The sequence below is a fragment of the Dreissena polymorpha genome, chromosome 13, assembly GCF_020536995.1.
Source record: "Dreissena polymorpha isolate Duluth1 chromosome 13, UMN_Dpol_1.0, whole genome shotgun sequence".
Lineage (NCBI taxonomy): Eukaryota > Metazoa > Mollusca > Bivalvia > Myida > Dreissenidae > Dreissena > Dreissena polymorpha.
In genome coordinates this window covers 34,237,080-34,255,021 of record NC_068367.1, presented here as the reverse complement: position 1 = coordinate 34,255,021, position 17,942 = coordinate 34,237,080, and the positions used below count along the sequence as shown (strand labels likewise).

The 17,942-nt window shown below is 34.3% G+C and overlaps 1 protein-coding gene and 1 non-coding gene across 2 annotated transcripts; one reads left to right on the top strand and one right to left on the bottom strand.

Moving 5' to 3' along the window:
- Positions 1-306: 306 nt before the first annotated feature.
- LOC127856303 (uncharacterized) lies at positions 307-2,937 on the top strand. The gene is made up of 3 exons (XM_052392422.1): positions 307-707; positions 1,118-2,106; positions 2,301-2,937. Exons 1-3 carry the CDS (start codon positions 379-381, stop codon positions 2,621-2,623), a joined length of 1,641 nt encoding a protein of 546 aa, XP_052248382.1. The 5' UTR covers positions 307-378; the 3' UTR covers positions 2,624-2,937.
- Positions 2,938-15,015: 12,078 nt separating this feature from the next.
- Positions 15,016-15,097, bottom strand: Trnas-uga (transfer RNA serine (anticodon UGA)). The gene has a single exon. It is a non-coding gene; the product is annotated as a tRNA-Ser (tRNA).
- Positions 15,098-17,942: the final 2,845 nt, after the last annotated feature.

Genomic DNA, 17,942 nt, shown 5'->3' with positions numbered 1-17,942 from the left:
TTATTTATTATATTTCGGGAGCACGAACCCTAACTTTCAACAAGTACATGGTTCAAGCAAACGACTAATGATAAAGTGTTCTGAAATTTGAAGACGTCGGATATAGCACATATGCAGACATTTCTATGTTTAGGGGCACTTACGCGATAACGCAATCGCAAGTTCCTTTTTGATAAGGAATCACATGACAAGATGTTTGACTGAGTGACCTATACTTTCAACAGTAGTTTGCTTTTCGTCTGATTTAATGTTAAACGAGTACGCATGCGTCAGTGGTGTTGTCCGGCTGAGATAAGTTTTGTCATTTTGAATGCGCATTTAAACAGTAGTTGAATATGGGATTTAATAAGTCTAGGTTTTAATTGGTAAATCAGCAACATGGCTTTTACATGTATTGACATGACAGGATCTGATCATGTTGTAGAATACATGTGTTCTTCTTGCGAAGAAGAAGGTATATCTCAAGAAGCGGCAAGTTTCTGCAAGCTGTGCTCTAAGTTCTATTGTTGCCAATGTGTACTAATCCATGGAAAATTGTTTAAAAAGCATGAAACGTTTGGACGGGAAGAACTTAACCAATGGCCTGTTTCGAAAGTAACCCATGACGTTTTAGAAAATTGCAGGGAACACAGAAATGAAAACTTGAAATTTTATTGCGAGAACCACTGTGTGATGTGTTGTAATTCGTGCGTCGTGTTTAATCATAGGTAAGTAAACATTCCAATGTTGCTTCATTTTTATAAAACAGGAGGAGACATTTTGTCCAAGTATATACGTACAATTCACATGAAATTTAAAAAGTGCGGAGCTCGATGTAAAGCTTAATAAGCTTTAATATATTTTTCGTACGAATACGTCAGTTTTGCTGCTTGATTATTTTCATTATCAAAACGCATATTGGCGTATACGGCTTAGGAATTATGATTGTTAACCATAAACGTTTCTTTAAAAAAAAAGGTTTGATATTTAAATGCCAACAATATAAAAGAATACATATTAATGATAATCTATCGATTACATGCATTCTGACAAAAAAGAAGGAAAAGTAAAATATTGTTTGTTAATATTATTTAGTATTATATATACAAGTACATGTATTAATTAATCGTCCATCCAGGCAATGCGCTTGTGTGGTGCCTATCGTTGAATCACATGAAGAAGAAATAACAGACGATTTGCAACAACTTCAAGAAAGGTTTGACACTATTCTTGAAGAACTGAATCAGTTGCAGAGCAATCAAGAAAGCACTATCCTAGTTTTGCTTGAATCATACAATGAAAGTTTGCAAGAAATTAAAAAAACGAGACACACAAATAATTATATTTTAAATAAACTTGAAAAGGAGACAGTAGAAAAACTGGACGGTATACTGAACATTTTAAATACACCTCTCAGAAATGACGTTGAAAACGCCAAAAGACTCAGTTCAAACCTGAGAGACCTCGGAAAAGCAATTCAAGAAATGATGACAAAGGGGAAAGAACTTTCATTCACAGCTTTTAAGAATTGTATGGTCAGCAAACTTGAATGTGAAAAGTATATAAACGATCATTCTAGAATAAAGGAAATTAAAATTTCTTTTAAAACAAACACATCGATTGAGAGTTACTTATCCCAACGACAGGACCTTGGTATGATTCTTTATAGTAATCAAGTTAAGGAAAACGAAGAAATACGTTTTGTAGGCGAGGCTATGTACCATGTGAGAAAAAACAATGATAAAAAGACTGAAATCCGAGGAATGTGTTTCCACGATGGATTAGTATTCATGACTGATTATAACAACAAGAATGTAAAGATATTAGACAATGACTTCTCTGTGCTGAGTCAAATTAATCTGGATTTTCATCCATTTGGTATATGCTATTTTTCGCCTAATGGTCGAATAGCCATATCCGGGAAAGGCCAAATTCAGTGTATGTATAACCTAAAAGAAAGAAATCTAACCTTTAACAAACTCAGCTTTCAATTTCAATTTCAATTTTCACATGATTGTTGTGGAATGGCGATAAGCAACGACGACATGTACATCACATCTGGGTCAGCATTGTACCACTACACTCTGGATGGAAAACCAGTGAAGAACTTGTATGAAGATTCGGGAGGTCAGATTATTTGCGTCTTATATATACCTTAATATAATTACTTGACACGTATGACGTTTTTAATATGTAGGTGAAATGAATAATTACTAATACGAAACTATTTTAATTGATAACGCTCGCAGGAATCAATACCTCATGCATTCATAAATTTATAAAACAAAATATGTACACATTTATTCTTATCTTTCTTACAGTTTACAATTGCGCAGTTAACCAAAGTGGCGACAAGATATTTGTAACGAACTCTTTGAGCGAGCTACTCACGCTGTCTAGGGACGGTACTATATTATCCATCTTCACGGATCGACTCTTACAAAGGCCGACCGCAGTACATGTAACAGAAAACGGACAAGTGCTGGTATGTGGGAAAAACAATATCATACAGGTGGACAGTGAAGGGAAGAAAAAGATTACTGCTCTAGCAATACCAAATTTGGACAATCCATTGTCAATGTGCAGCTTAGGGAAGTCCGTCATTGTTGGATCGAGTAACATTCTTGTACTAAAAATAGAGTAATGTCAGTGTATGCTAGTGACACAGTGAATATGATTTTGTGCATATCACCTTTCCAAAATACAAATTAACTAAGCGATTATGTAAGTAAAGTGTTAATTTTCAGACAAATCATTCTTCGATATAATGAAAAAAAAATATTATATTATAATTATGCCTTTAAGTTTCTCGGATAACACTTGCCTGGTAAATCGTCGCTGGTGGTACGGTCATGAATTTTGAAATTGCACGCTTATAATAACCAGACATAATTCGGATTGCAAATATGTATTTCTTTTGTATGGTGCGTTGTTTTTTTCTTTTCACGAAAAGTTGTTCTGAACTTCGTTTATAACATTCATGTGAATAATGTTTTCACTTTGGTGTTCTTCCATTCATTTACGATTGCAAGTTACATTATTGTGTTTGTTTGTTTTGTTAATTTTTGACATTTTTCATTAACGTTCTATGTATAATTCAAGAAAATGTGTGTCAATAAAGTTGTTCATGATGCTTTCCACTTTAAAGACCTTTTGTACTGCATGTTTATCGGTGTTTTAAGTACATCAGGTGTTTTTAAGTACATCACTTTTGTAACTAGATCTGCATCTTAAAACTCGTTTAAGTTGAATTAAATCAATTTGGTATTGACGTTGAGAGACGGAAAAATCTATCAGGCTCGCGCAATGTAGCTGCCAAATTTTTTTATGAATAGGACAATTATAGCAGCCACACTGTATGTCTGTCTGACAGTCTTTACGTCCGTCTGTCCCTCCGTCCGCCATTCCGTTTTCGGAGTTTTCATCCTTAACGCTTTCAGATATTTACCTGTTTTTGGACGAATATTTGGGAATTGACTCTGTCAACTTTTTTCTAGAATAACAGTTTTTTTCCTAAACGCTCAACCCTGATTGTTTGTGTTTGCGGATGGTTTTAATTTCGTTTCGGTTGATTTTGTTTACGAAGCCTTGGACTTAAGCATATTTTTAACATAACACTTTTCGGAATATTTTACCGAATCGCTTTCAGACACTGGCCGTACTTTTGGAGTGTGCGTCTACCTACATGACGTACAGATCAAGTTATAGTGTCGTTCCGATCATTCGGGCCATCGACTTTCTCTAAAAATAACACTTGTCCAGATAATTAAAAAAACACTTTTAAATGCTTACCTGCGTTTGTGAGTCTTTCTTCATGACTTACAGATCAAGGCTGTGATTTGTTCTTGTCGATTGATATTTGACGAAGAAACGAGTCTTAAAATGTTCTAAAATAAAAGGTTCCCTGCATTGTTTACCTATACACTTTGAAATAATTTTGACCCGATTGAGTAACTATATATCACATTTAAAATTGTGTGCGTGTTACCGATTTCAACAAAATCGCAGACAAAACCTGAACATGGCCAAACCTTTGAAATTGTGGCTTCAAAGTCGAGTAGGGGGCATTTCTTTTCACAAACACAGCTCTTGTTTGACGCTGTGATAAAAAGTTGTAAAATTGGCAAGTCACCAAAAAATAAACATGTCCCTCAATCGGTGGAGTTTTGAGATAAAAGAGGAATGTTTTGAAAGAAATGCAACAGGTTTTAATTTAAATTCCTTGATACGACAATGGGACAAAGAGTTTAAGATTTATGCAAGGTATTTATTAGAAAATATATAATTTTGATCATGAAATTATAGTGCCAGTTAAAATATTTATAGCCCTATACCAACTATGCTGAATCATCCTTTATATATTTTGTACAATTTATGAGTAGACTATGTCTAGTATTAACTAAGTTATATTGTTCCGAATACACTGCCAATAAATAAATTATTTCTTTCGTTTTAATCCTTTTCTGATATCGATTGTATTGTGTATTTTGACATTTTGTACTTGCCAAACGAAATAAATATGTTTAAGCTAAGAGTAGACAATGAACATATTTGAATACCAAAACATGTGGTTATTTGATATTTACCGTTTGACATAAATGCATTCACTGGGAAGGGATATTCGATATAGCTATTTACATTTTTTAGTTGTTTAAAGATTTCAAATATTGTAATTGAACCAAACAATAGTTAAAGGTTTTTTTACTTCCACTTAACTTGAGCAGACAATGTTTTCAACAAAAGGATCAAGGCAGCTAAACTAATTATGTACTTATAGCATTGTTACACATAGCATACTAAAAAGGAGCATGTTAATAATAATAAAGCTGTGATTGCGCTCTCCCCATTTATATACAGGTATTGATTTCTGTAACATGTTTAACATTGAGATATGTTAAACGGCGTCCCAGTGGTCGATTCGCGCCATACAGGGTGTTTTTAATTGACTATTGTGATGTCTAGTAGTAGCATTACTGTGTCATTACAATTGACTTGTGTTGTGTTGTGTTTGATTGATGTTGCGACGCTGATCGGGATTTTGTTGGGTCAAAATGACGCAAGGCGAAAATTTGCTCCTCTCAAATACAAATCATGTTTAATTTGTTTGCGTTAAAATGCAGAAATCTGCCTCAGTGGAATGTCCTCATATATGTATTAAAATGCGCTTTAGAAAGAGTAGAAATTAAATGATCAAAAGCATTCATAGTTTAGAAGCCTGTAATTGCACACTGTCTTTGTCCCATAGCTTTGTTTATACACCGGTCTATACTAAAAATAAAAAGTTGATGTACATTATATTTATATTATACGTCGCATACTCCACCTTCAGTGTATCCTCCCGTTAAAGTGGACATGCGCAACTAAAATTCCTTCCTTATTCAATATAAAGTTGCATTGTTTGATGAATATCTTTACAGTTACCAAGCTACTTTCCAATACATTAACACACATGACTGGGAATATAATGTCATTCCTTTAAAACGTTGGGTTTTAACTCAAACTATTTACAATAGAAAAAAACACACGCCGATGTAATGGAAGCTGCCACCTATGCTGTGAACCTGTGACATCTCTGCCTTGAAGTTGCATAGCAGAAACTAGCGCATGCTTTTGTTTGCCGCTTATCGACATGTTAGACGTCGCAATGTCTGGCTATACATAAAGAATGGGCATGGCTAAAAATTAAAAGTTATGCTACTTCAGGTTACACGATGAAACGATAAATATCGTTAAACAAACCTATACCTCCCACTAATTTTGTTCTGAATAACTATATTTATTAAATAAATATCAAATATTAAAAAACGGATATTTTGATTACGAGGACCAAACAAATACATAACGGATAGAAATTCAAACATAACAGTGTAGCCCTGTGGTTCTTTTACCAATATATAATGTTGATTTGTAACCTTTATCTTTTGGTTTATTTTACTTTCGTTCTCTCGCATAAATTGGTCACGTGGTCATTTCTGGCAGTTGAGAGAAAAGTTTAAACACGAAAGACTTGTTCAGAGTGAAGAGTCAATTTGCATTTTAAAAGAACGCGTCATTAGCATCAAAGTAGTTTAGATTGTCTGAAGACTGAACGACAGGCAATTCGACACATAGAGAATACTAGGTTAGCGTTGAATACAGAGAAGTTTATGTTGCGAGGCTTAGAACGCCGGAAGCGCGAGCCTTGGCGAGCGCTTTCGGTGTTCGAGCCGAGCAACATAAACTTCTATGTATTCAACGCTAAACCTAGTATTCTATTTATCCCATTTGATTTTTTCAACGTGACATTTAACATAAATAGATCTAATAACCTTAACAATAGTTTTAATTCAGTCATAAAAGCGCTTAAAATCAAACAAATGTAACCATGCGTGGTGATAACTGATATACATGTATTTGTTCTGGTACGCAAAATAGTCTTTAAAAAATTCACACACAAACTGTAAAACAAGTAAAAATATCACCATATGCCTACATTCAATTTTACGCAGTATGCGAATTTTAAAACATTACGACCGCGAAAAGAAGATTTTACTTTACTATAATTTATTTTATTTTCGAAAGAAAATGATCAAAATCCAATATGGCGGCCATTACTCCTGACAAAATGCTGTCGATGTCAACATACATGTACACCATCGACGACCTAGTTCTGGCTACCATAACTTTAAATGTCGCTTTTTATGATTTTTGACTGGCGCGACTTTGTACAGGTCTGTCAATACTAAATAAACTGTACGCTGAAGTTTCTTTAGCTATCGAAGACCTTGACAATTTTGACAAATAAACAGACAATTGCAGCGACTGACACTTTATTTGACAAAATATACTGGGCAATACGTTTTCCGACTTCGGACGACGAATTTAAGGACGCGCAGAACGTGTTTTTTTATATAATGTTATGGGTATGCCGTGTGTGATCCGATGCATCAATGGCGCCCATGTTAAAATCATTTCCCCGAGAACAGGGAACGACAAAAGTACAAACAAAAATCAAAACATGTAAATTGTAAGAACTAGTATTTTACCTTTAATTATCCTTTAAAATCCATCTAATAATCCATTTAAATCAATAATTGACGATTTTGCATCTAGGGTCTTTAATAATTATTTTAGCATAGTTAAATAAAGACCCTTATGCCATTCTATCACTTTATTCAAATGAGTTTATGAACGCGATAAACTTTCTTCTTCGTCACACGCTACGTCATGTACTCTACATTACTGCTGTTCAAATGAACCGGAGAAGTTTATCTAATAATAGCCGTTGGTAAACTCGGTTGCATTTGCAGATTTCTGCATACAAACATAATTATGTTTAAACTTGCACAATGTTTTATTTATCTATGGTAAATGCCCTTATTGTACGAGAAAATAATCTACAGTAATATATAAATACACAAAGAATGGAAAACATTGCAGTACACAACAGATAAATGAGTAGAAAATACCCGTGTACAAAATGGGACGTTTCCAATTCCAGTGTGGTACTATTTTTACCATCTTATACTTTACACAGCTCTATGCCTAACGTGAATTAAATAGGAAAGCAAACATAGCAGATTATTCATGAACTGTGGGATATGTGTATGGCTTGTTGTACATTCTTAATATTTAAGTTCAATGTGAAAAGTATATGCTTTGGTTATAAACAATTCACATAACACGAAATAAGGAAAATGTGATCAATTGACAATTCAGATATGTCGACATACAGTACATGTAGAAAACATGTGAAATAAGTTGCGTTTATAAAAAATCGTCAAAAAAATGGGGAAAATGACGCAATAAGTATGTCATTTTATGACGCCATCAATCAGCTGATTCATTATACGGATGGCGAAAAATTATGTCATATGACTTGATTTAAAGGTTGAAGATCGTATAATTTTGAAGCTTAAGTTTTGTCGACTTTGTTTCTTATGAAAAATCATTCAGTGGTAAAGTAAATATAGTAAATAAAGTAAAGTAAATATAAATAAAAAAATAACAAAACAAAAATCGTGTAATTTTATATTTTATTTTAACATTTCTTTTGGTGAATATGTCATATATATTTTTTTCTGCAAAATATGCACATTTTCTTCTAATGGTGACCTTAAAATTCGATCAATGAACCAAACAATATCGACCTAATTTTAGCGCATATCGCATGACGTCATTTAAAAAGTAGTCCGTGCACGCGACAGGTATATTCCACAGTGTTGAATACAAGCAAGTATATTCCACAAGGTGTTATACCGTCAATGTCGCGGGGAAAATGGGATAACAAATATCTCTATGCATTAGCTGTATAATTATTTGCAGAAAAGCTTCAATAAAATAATGATACATCTAATTATGAAATTATAATTATCAATTGCATGCGTAAACAAGAGTAATAAAAAATTAGTGATAGAATGTGTCAGTGTTTCATTGAAAATAAACGTACAACAAAGCCCTATTAAAAGCTAAGTTCATGACGGTATTAACATGTAATTTTAAATTTGGATGGGTGTTGTCATAGAATGACTTGAGGAATATTAACCTACAACTGAAAAACAAAACCTCACACACACACACACACACACACACACACACACACACACAACACACACACACACACACACACCACACACACACACACACACACACACACCACACACACACACACACACACACACAACACACACCACACACACACACACACACACACACACACACACACACACACACACACACACACACACACACACACACACACACACACACACACACACACACACACACACACACACACACACACACACACACACACACACACACACACACACACACACACACACACACACACACACACACACACACACACACACACACACACACACACACACACACACACACACACACACACACACACACACACACACACACACACACACACATACACACGCACGCACGCACGCACGCACGCACGCACGCACGCGCGCGCGCGCACACACACACACACAACATAATATATATACATATATAATATATATATACATATATTGTTTCATTATTATTTACCCCCATTGATGTCAAACGTAATTTCTTGTTTTTATGATGTATTTCGTGCATTGCCGTAACATTACATCTTCATACGGAATGACGTATTTATAATTAACCGATGCCCGCTAAATACGTTAAATATTTTTTATTTACATTTTATAATTTATAAATACTTTATTTTTTATAAATAAAACGGGCTTGTATCTTTACCGTGTTCAATTTCCGATAATCTATAGACTTCAAATTTGTACAATATGTAACATATCTAATTTAAGCAACTGTTAAGTATGTCGGCGGTAAATTTATTCAACCAAATGCCTAGTTACTTAATACTACCAGAATGAAGACATGGTGGCATCATCAATTGCGTTTAATGACCAGACTGTCATCTGCCACCTAGTGTGATTTATGACACCATGTTGTTAGTTAGTCTGGACAATATCTGATCAAAACGAGATAATCGTATTAGGCAGAACAAAGGGGCAATTAAACACCGGAATACAAAGGCTTAAACAATTTTAAGATTGATGCAAACAATCAAATGAAAACTATTGCATTTAATTTTATTAAATGTTTTTTTAATGTGTCAACATGTTAGTTTTCCCGGACCAGGGTATAGGCCCCTGCCCAGACAAAAACCATTATGGTTAATTTGTAAATGTTTTTTATTTGGAATTGATCTATTTATTCATTGTGTTCAATCTTATTTGTTTCAGTAACGCAGAACAACTTGTTGGCATGTTGAAAAATAAAATCTAAATATAATCGTTTAAATATAACCGATCACACTCTATTTCTCCCCATTGATTGTATCTTTCTTTTGACTACCAATATAGTCCGGATGTAAACACGCAGGTGCGCGTGACGTCACGCGTGAACTGGTCTATTTGTTTAACACATCGTAGCATTTGGTTTCGAGGTATAGCATTTTGTGGATTGATGTTTGTAGTGAACTGCATTCATATGGTTTTGTATTTCTATAAGGATTTAAAGTATTTAGATGTTAAGCATCACATGTTTTCGCGACTCCGGAAATAACAGCTCAATGGTACATTTGTCTTATCTTTTACTTAAAAACAAGTTAAACTAAATGACACTTAATAATATTTACATGTATATTAATTTGCAGCAAACGCACAACTAAAGAAGTCGTGATTGAGAGACTGTGAGAGGTATTTGATTCCCTAAATCGGTAAGGTCCATGTATTTTATGTATTCATGGTTATGTAACGTGATTGTATATGTTTTGTCATGTCTTATCTTGTTTTATATGATTGTATTGATTTCAGATGCTTTGTTGGTTTTAATGATAGTCGGCAACTAGAATGTCATGTCTATTATTAATATGATAATAGGTGTGACCTAATTTACGGGCAAAAGCTTATTTGATGTTTGTTAAAGATAACAAATAATATATGTCTGCACATTATCATGCAACAGAGCATTCAATTTCTTTACAAAACAATATGTAATTTAGCAAAGCAATAAAATATAATTTGTTTTAATCTTAAACAAGTTTAATAATATTAAATCATTCATAAATTTTATGAAGCTATGCTTTATGTATAGTAACCCCTTGTACTGTTTTCAAACTCTTTAACATGTATTTCATTTTTTGTTTACGTTTAAAAACAATGTTAAAACAAAAAAATCTCGCGAAACTGTGTTTTATTGATGTTTTCCATATGCAGGGATGCCATTTATGTTTTAGGGCGAGATTATTTCTAAAACGATTTTGAGCTCATCTATTTTTTGAAAAAAAAATTATGAGCTATTGTCATCACCTTGGCGTCGGCGTCGGCGTCCGGTTAAGTTTTGCGTTTAGGTCCACTTTTCTCAGAAAGTATCAATGCTATTGCATTCAAACTTGGTACACTTACTTACTATCATTAGGGGACTGGGCAGACAAAGTCAGATAACTCTGGCGTGCATTTTGACAGAATTATGTGCCCTTTTTAAACTTAGAAAATTGAAAATTTTGGTTAAGTTTTGTGTTTTGGTCCATTTTATTCCTTAAAGTATCAAAGCTATTGCTTTCATACTTGCAACACTTACTAACTATCATAAGGGGACTGTGCAGGCGAAGTTATGTAACTCTGACTGGCATTTTGAACGAATTATTTTCCCTTTATATACTTAGAAAATTGAAAATTTGGTTTAAGTTTTGTGTTTAGGTCCACTTTGTTCCTACAGTAGCAAAGCTATTGCTTTCATACTTGCAACACTTATTAACTATCATAAGGGGACTGTGCAGGCAAAGTGATGTAACTCTGACTGGCATTTGGACATAATTATGGGCCCTTTATACTTAGAAAATTGAAAATGTGGTTAAGTTTTGTGTTTTGGTCCACTGTACCCATAAAGTATCATAGATATTGCTTCCATACTTGGAACACTCGCAAACTATAATAAGGGGACAGTAAAAGGACAAGTTGCATAACTCTGGTTGTCATTTTTACAGAATTATGGCCCTTTTTTGACTTAGTAAATTTGAATATATGGTTAAATTTTGTGTTTCGATCCACTTTACTTCTAAAGTATCAAGGCTATGGCTTTCAATCTTCAAATACTTTCATGCTATCATGAGGTTACTGTACCTGGCAAGTTGAATTTTACCTTGACCTTTGAATGACCTTGACTCTCAAGGTCAAATTATTAAATTTTGCTAAAACTGCCATAACTTTATTTATGATTAGATTTGATCGATACTTTGACAAAACAACTCTTACCTGACATACCACAATAGACTCCACCCAAACCATCCCCCACGCCCCCCGGAATCCCCCCCCCCATTTTTTTTAAAGATCATCTAACAAATGACCACCACACCCTCACACTATACCCCCCCCCCACCCCATCCCCCCCCCAAATTTTTTGGAAGGGGTAACAGTTAAAAAACACAAATATTTATTTTTATTATTTGATTTTTGAAATACCGTCCAACCATCGCACCCAAGAATCCCCTTCCCCCCACCCCCCCCCTACCCCCGATTTTTTTTTCCGCATTTTTTTCGCATTTTTGGAAGATAATGTAATAAATGACCACATCCCGACACTATACACCCCTCTTCACTCCACCCCTCCCTCCTTTGTGATTGAAATTGAGAGTCCCTTCACCTTTAAAAAGAAAATAGATGAGCGGTCTGCACCCGCAAGGCGGTGCTCTTGTATTTAACTTAAGCATAAAAAAGAAAGGTGCCGTACTTCATTATTTTGGTCCCATGTCTAAATCATCGACATCGTAAATGTATCCCCTGCATATGTAAATGAAAAACTTTTTGTACTTAATTAATGTTAAGAAACATATAAATGCAACAATGCTTGCGGGAGTGTTTGCATCTATCTTGAAAGAAGTGCATAGACCTCATTCACTGCGCAAAATTACACAGACCAGAAATATCACCTTTGGCTTTGGACACAATACTCTTTGCATATCTGCCGCACTGTTAGAGCTTATGTTAGCAAGCACCACATATTTTTAATGTCACCATAATCAATGGCGAATTATACATTCTCTTAAATAATTAGTGAATACTAATCAGAAAATATACACTTTGTACCCTATATGTAAAAGAGTAAATGTTTAAATATATAATATAAATTGCAAAATTCAGGGGAGGTAATAAATGGATATACATTTTTGAAAGAAAATCTAACCCACATTAAAAAGTACTATATATTTGTTAATATGACAGAATTAAAAATTGCATTAACATACTTTATATATATTATACATTTCACACAGAGAAGGAAACCCGGTTGGTTGCAACAGTGCTGTATACGAGTTATTTAGAACTTCCCCCTCTTGGATTGCACGCTGTAATGAATTGAAATGCACCTTTTTATGATAATAATAAAAAATACTGTGTCTTTTTTGCAAAAAAATACCTCATTAAGAAAATATAATGTAATAATATAAATTTAAAGTGCAAAATTGTGGTATGAGTATTTAATTTACTATACCTGCACTATGTAATTTCATGACATGAAAGTTAATTTATATGACATTTTATGACAAACCGTGTTTTCAAATGGTTATATATGTACAATAAATAGCACATGCTAATCAGGGAAGACGCTTTCCGCTTTTATTGTATTTTTCGTTTAAAGATCTCTCCCCTTAACAAAAATCCAGTTTAGGTAGAAATTGTCGTGCCTGATGAGCCTTTGCGGACTCCACAGGCTAATCTGGGAGGACACTTTATGCACAGGCTAATCTGGTAGGACACTATGCACAGGCTACTCTGGAAGGACACTTTATGCACAGGCTAATCTGGGAGGACACTTTATGCACAGGCTAATCTGGGAGGACACTTTATGCACAGGCTAATCTGGGAGGACACTTTATGCACAGGCTAATATGGGAGGACACTTTATGCACAGGCTAATCTGGGAGGACACTTTATGCAAAAAGCTCATTTTCCCAGATTGAGGCTCATATAATTTTTTGTTTAAATAATAACATTATGTACATAATTCAAAAATTGGGACTGTGAAAAAACTAATGTAAATAATATACACTTAATATATCAATAATACCTGATTTGTCTACATTGTTTTCTTAGTCTCCGATCACCATAGGATGGAATATAAAAATAATAATCATGAAATAGAGATACAAATTAAATAATACATGGTTTTACTTTATCCCACAGTACTGCTGCATTAATTAAGATGACAAATATTGAAAATGAAATAAACATTCAATACTTTTAGATTCATTTAAATACAATTTAAATGCAACTAGAAATGGCGCTGCAGAGAACGACGCGTATCCCCACGCCGCATGTTTGACCCAGGGGCGCCCAGGGTTGGTAATGAGGCCATGCATGATAGTTGAGATTGACTGTATTGTAATAAGAGAGGTTCAGTATCAATTGGAAGTGAATCGGTGTAGAAATGAAGGAAATTATAGTAAAAGGCAATTTTGGGTGGGCGTGGGCTATGTGGACAGGGCGCCCATGGGTTGGTAATAGGGCCATGCATAGTTGAGATTAACCGTATTGTCATAAGAGAGGTTCAGTGTCAATTTGAAGTGAATCGGTGTAGAAATGAAGAAGTTATAGTAAAAGGCAATTTTGGGTGGGCGTGGCCTATGTGGGCGGGGCGCCTCAGGGTTGGTAATGGGGCCATGCATAGCGGAGATTGACCATATTGTCATAAGAGAGGTTCAGTATCAATTTGAAGTGAATCGGTGTAGAAACGAAGAAACTATAGTAAAAGGCAATTTTGGGTGGGCGTGGCCTATGTGGGCGGGGCGCCCCAGGGTTGGTAATGGGGCAATGCATAGTTGAGATTAACTGTATTGTCATAAGAGAGGTTCAGCATCGATTTGAAGTGAATTGGTGTAGAAATGAAGAAATTATAGTAAAAGGCAATTTTAGGTGGGCGTGACCTATGTGGGCATGGCCTATGTGGGCGGGGCGCCCCAGGGTTGGTAATGAGGCCATGCATAGCTGAGATTGACCGTATTGTCACTGGAGAGGTTCAGTATCAATTTGAAGTGAATCGGTGTGGAAATGAAGAAATTATAGTAAAAGGCAATTTTGGGTGGGCGTGGCCTATGTGGGCGGGGTGCCCTAGGGTTGGTAATGGGGCCATGCATAGTTGAGATTGACCGTATTGTCATAAAAGAGTCTCAGGTATCAATTTGAAGTAAATCGGTGCAGAAATGAAGAAGTAAATGTAAAATAACAAAAAAATGAGTGAAAATCTCTGACCCGGCCCCGTCGCAACCCCCATAACTTTTGACCCAGGGGTCAGATCAAAATTCCGTCACTGTCACCGTCGCACATATGCTAAAAGCTACCATGTATGTAAGTTTCAAGGTTTTAGTCTTAATAGTGTAGGAGGAGCAGGTGACCAGGACGGACAGACGGACGGACAGACGCACATCACACAATATCCCCACTTTTTCTCCGAAAAACATGGGGATAATAAACATAGCTTATATGCTATACTAAATCAAATTACGTTAGAAAAGAAATAAAACGCATCGCAAAAAGTATGCGTTGTCGGCAGGATTCGAACCTGCGCGGGAAAATCCCAAAAGATTTCAAGTCTATCGCCTTAACCACTCTGCCACGGCAATCTTTTTCAATCCTCGAAGAAATCGCGGGAAATCATTATGGGTGCGCTACCTTAAAATTTGCAATTTTACAAGAATACATGTAACAATTCAGTTTTTACTACAAATAATGCAATACTAAAAAGTGGCAGGTGGAAACAACTTATATATGCTCAAGAACTTAAAGTGTTCTAGTTTTTTATGTAGTTTTTTTATCAAAATGTTTTCATTGTTTTCAAAACCTATTGCAATACCAGTTAACAGTAGTGCAGAAAATAGATATCATTAAGCATACGTACAGAGAATAAATTTGTAATTTTAAACTAAACAAAATGATATGTAACATTAAAGTTATTTCTATTTTAGTAACATTTCAATAGGTATAACATATCTTCTATTGAGCTTGCATGACACTTAAGCTGAACAGAATTCACTGGGGAGGGATATCATGCTTAGTCTATTTGAGGCGTATCAACCCTCACCAAGTTCATTTCTTTGTTTTATCAATGACAAGAACAAAGAAACACTGATTGTTTTTAATGATAAACCTATTGAAGAACAATGTGCTTATACGCTTATGGCTGCCTTTTGTATGCTGACATTTCTTTTTAATTTGAATTTCAAACTACAAAGTCATTTAAAGTGACAAACCGGTACCTTCAATGAAAATGTAAAGCTATACTTGTTTAACAATAGATAATATTTTGAACCAATAATGCATTGAGACAATATAATTTCATGTGTTAAGCTATTGAGCGGAAACAATATTTTTACTGCAGTAATTTTGAATTGCAAAACAAACTACCATGTTCAATGCAAAGTGCCATTATAATAGCATAAATAAATCTCAATTTATTAGGCTAAAACCAGTTGTGTATTATTCATTACACTTATCATATAGACCTTGAATCCAGCCATCAAACCATTATCAAGTCATTATAGTTTATTAACCATGATATAAAGTTTCACATTTTCAATGATCACTTTTTAATAAATTAGCTCATTTTGTTTCATTCAACTGAGTAATTGAGCTAAAACCGTTTTACAAGAAAGGATCTTAACAGATCCCAGAATTCATATCTAGATATATGTATGTGATATCGGGAAACTTATCATGATTACCGTAGAGATCAGCAATATCTCGTAGAGATCAGCAATATCTGCATACATGTCGTATTTGTATATTCTTTTACCAAAGTTAATTAATAAATAATATGTTATGTGCAATAATATTGCTTTTAATGAATTTATAACAATCAAATTATTGCGAACGTGTTATTATTGGATTAAATGCTCACTATTACAGGGCTCGCGCTGTCGTTCGCCATTTGCGAAAGTATAGCGAATTTGGCTCCAGAAAAAATATATTTTGCGAATATGCTTAAATCTCGTTTAATTTCTGTGAAATCATCCGCCATTTTAATCCGGAGTGTTTTTATAACTATTTTTCTGTTTGTTTCCATGAACAATTTGAAGCGCATATGGTGGCTGGCAAATCAATATTGAATTCGCTATCGGGTAATATTGGGCCATTTATGCGCAGATAATGGAAAACACAGTTGATATTGTCGTCTGCCTACAATATAACGGCCGATGGCAAAAGTCGTATAAAAAATAATCAAATGAAAAGAAGCGTAACACTCAATAAATGTAATTATTTTAAGCTGATCACTTTACAAATTTCTACCGACTATCGATCTGAATTAAAGGATGATAATTAAATAATTAGTTACATGTCGAAGATGTTGCACCTTTCTGTTCTTGATTGATATTAAAATGTTATAATTACTTTGTTGTTGTTTTACTCACAAATTATGCTTTTGTAAAGTAATATGTCAACCAAATAGTATATTAATTACGTATTTGCAAGGTTACTTGTTTTCATTTTCTGAAGTCAAACGATATGCACATTTTATATCATGTGCAAAATGCGTACAATTTTTCGTACTGTCGTTACGAATACACGTGCGGTGATACAGACGGTGCAGAAAAAACCTTTACCAGAGGCAGAAGACTTGGAGCTTTATTTGATAATTCCTTTCAGTTTGGTATATGTCGGAGTTCAATGTCAGAAAAAAACTTACATTTTTTTTTAAATCTCTACCTACCTAGCCACCAAAATTTACCTGGGTCGGATTATGCCAAACAAACAATTTTTTAGGGATGGCCTGATGTTATTGCTGTGTGTTGATGAAAATGAAGTGAACATTGATGTAGTCTTATAACTTGGATGATGCCTTACAATCGGCAATTCCCTTCTCCATTGACATTCTATGTAACCTCAAAGCACAGACATTTGAAAAAGTATGACGGACAGACGGACATACGGACGGAAATGCAATCACTAGATGCCCACCTTTGGGGGCATAAAAATGTAGTCCTGTTAAAAATCACTTGACACTAACAAAATATCCTAATGGTGACTGGGACCATTCAACTTCCTGACCACATTCCTCCAGAGGTGGCAGTGCTTCTTTGTCAGACGGCGGCAAAGTTTCGTCTGAATCTGAAATCTTTATTTAAAAAAGTATTATAACATTGTAATAAATGTATTAGAACACATGTATTTATTTAAAGTAATTAGTTGTACATTGTATAAAGTTACTTTAAACAGTATGAAAATGTGTATGATATTTTATTAAATATACAAACAAGTTATTGTTTTATGTCAAACACAAAGAAGTCAATGCGTTAAAAAAATTCCTTTCATCTAAAATATGCCATATTTATGTATTAATGTTATGATCAAATCAATATCTTATTTGCTCATTTAATTAAATTAATAATCTTTTAAAGATTATAAAATAATTTTACCTTCCAAAATATATATTACATAAATTGTATTGCTTTTAAAACATAGCACTTATAC

Excerpts from the sequence above, each read along its gene's own strand:
- LOC127856303 (XM_052392422.1), top strand. The coding sequence starts at position 379 with ATGGCTTTTACATGTATTGACATGACAGGATCTGATCATGTTGTAGAA. Across the intron at positions 708-1,117 it reads TGCGTCGTGTTTAATCATAG|GCAATGCGCTTGTGTGGTGC; the intron begins GTAAGTAAACAT and ends TCGTCCATCCAG. Across the intron at positions 2,107-2,300 it reads CTTGTATGAAGATTCGGGAG|TTTACAATTGCGCAGTTAAC; the intron begins GTCAGATTATTT and ends TCTTTCTTACAG.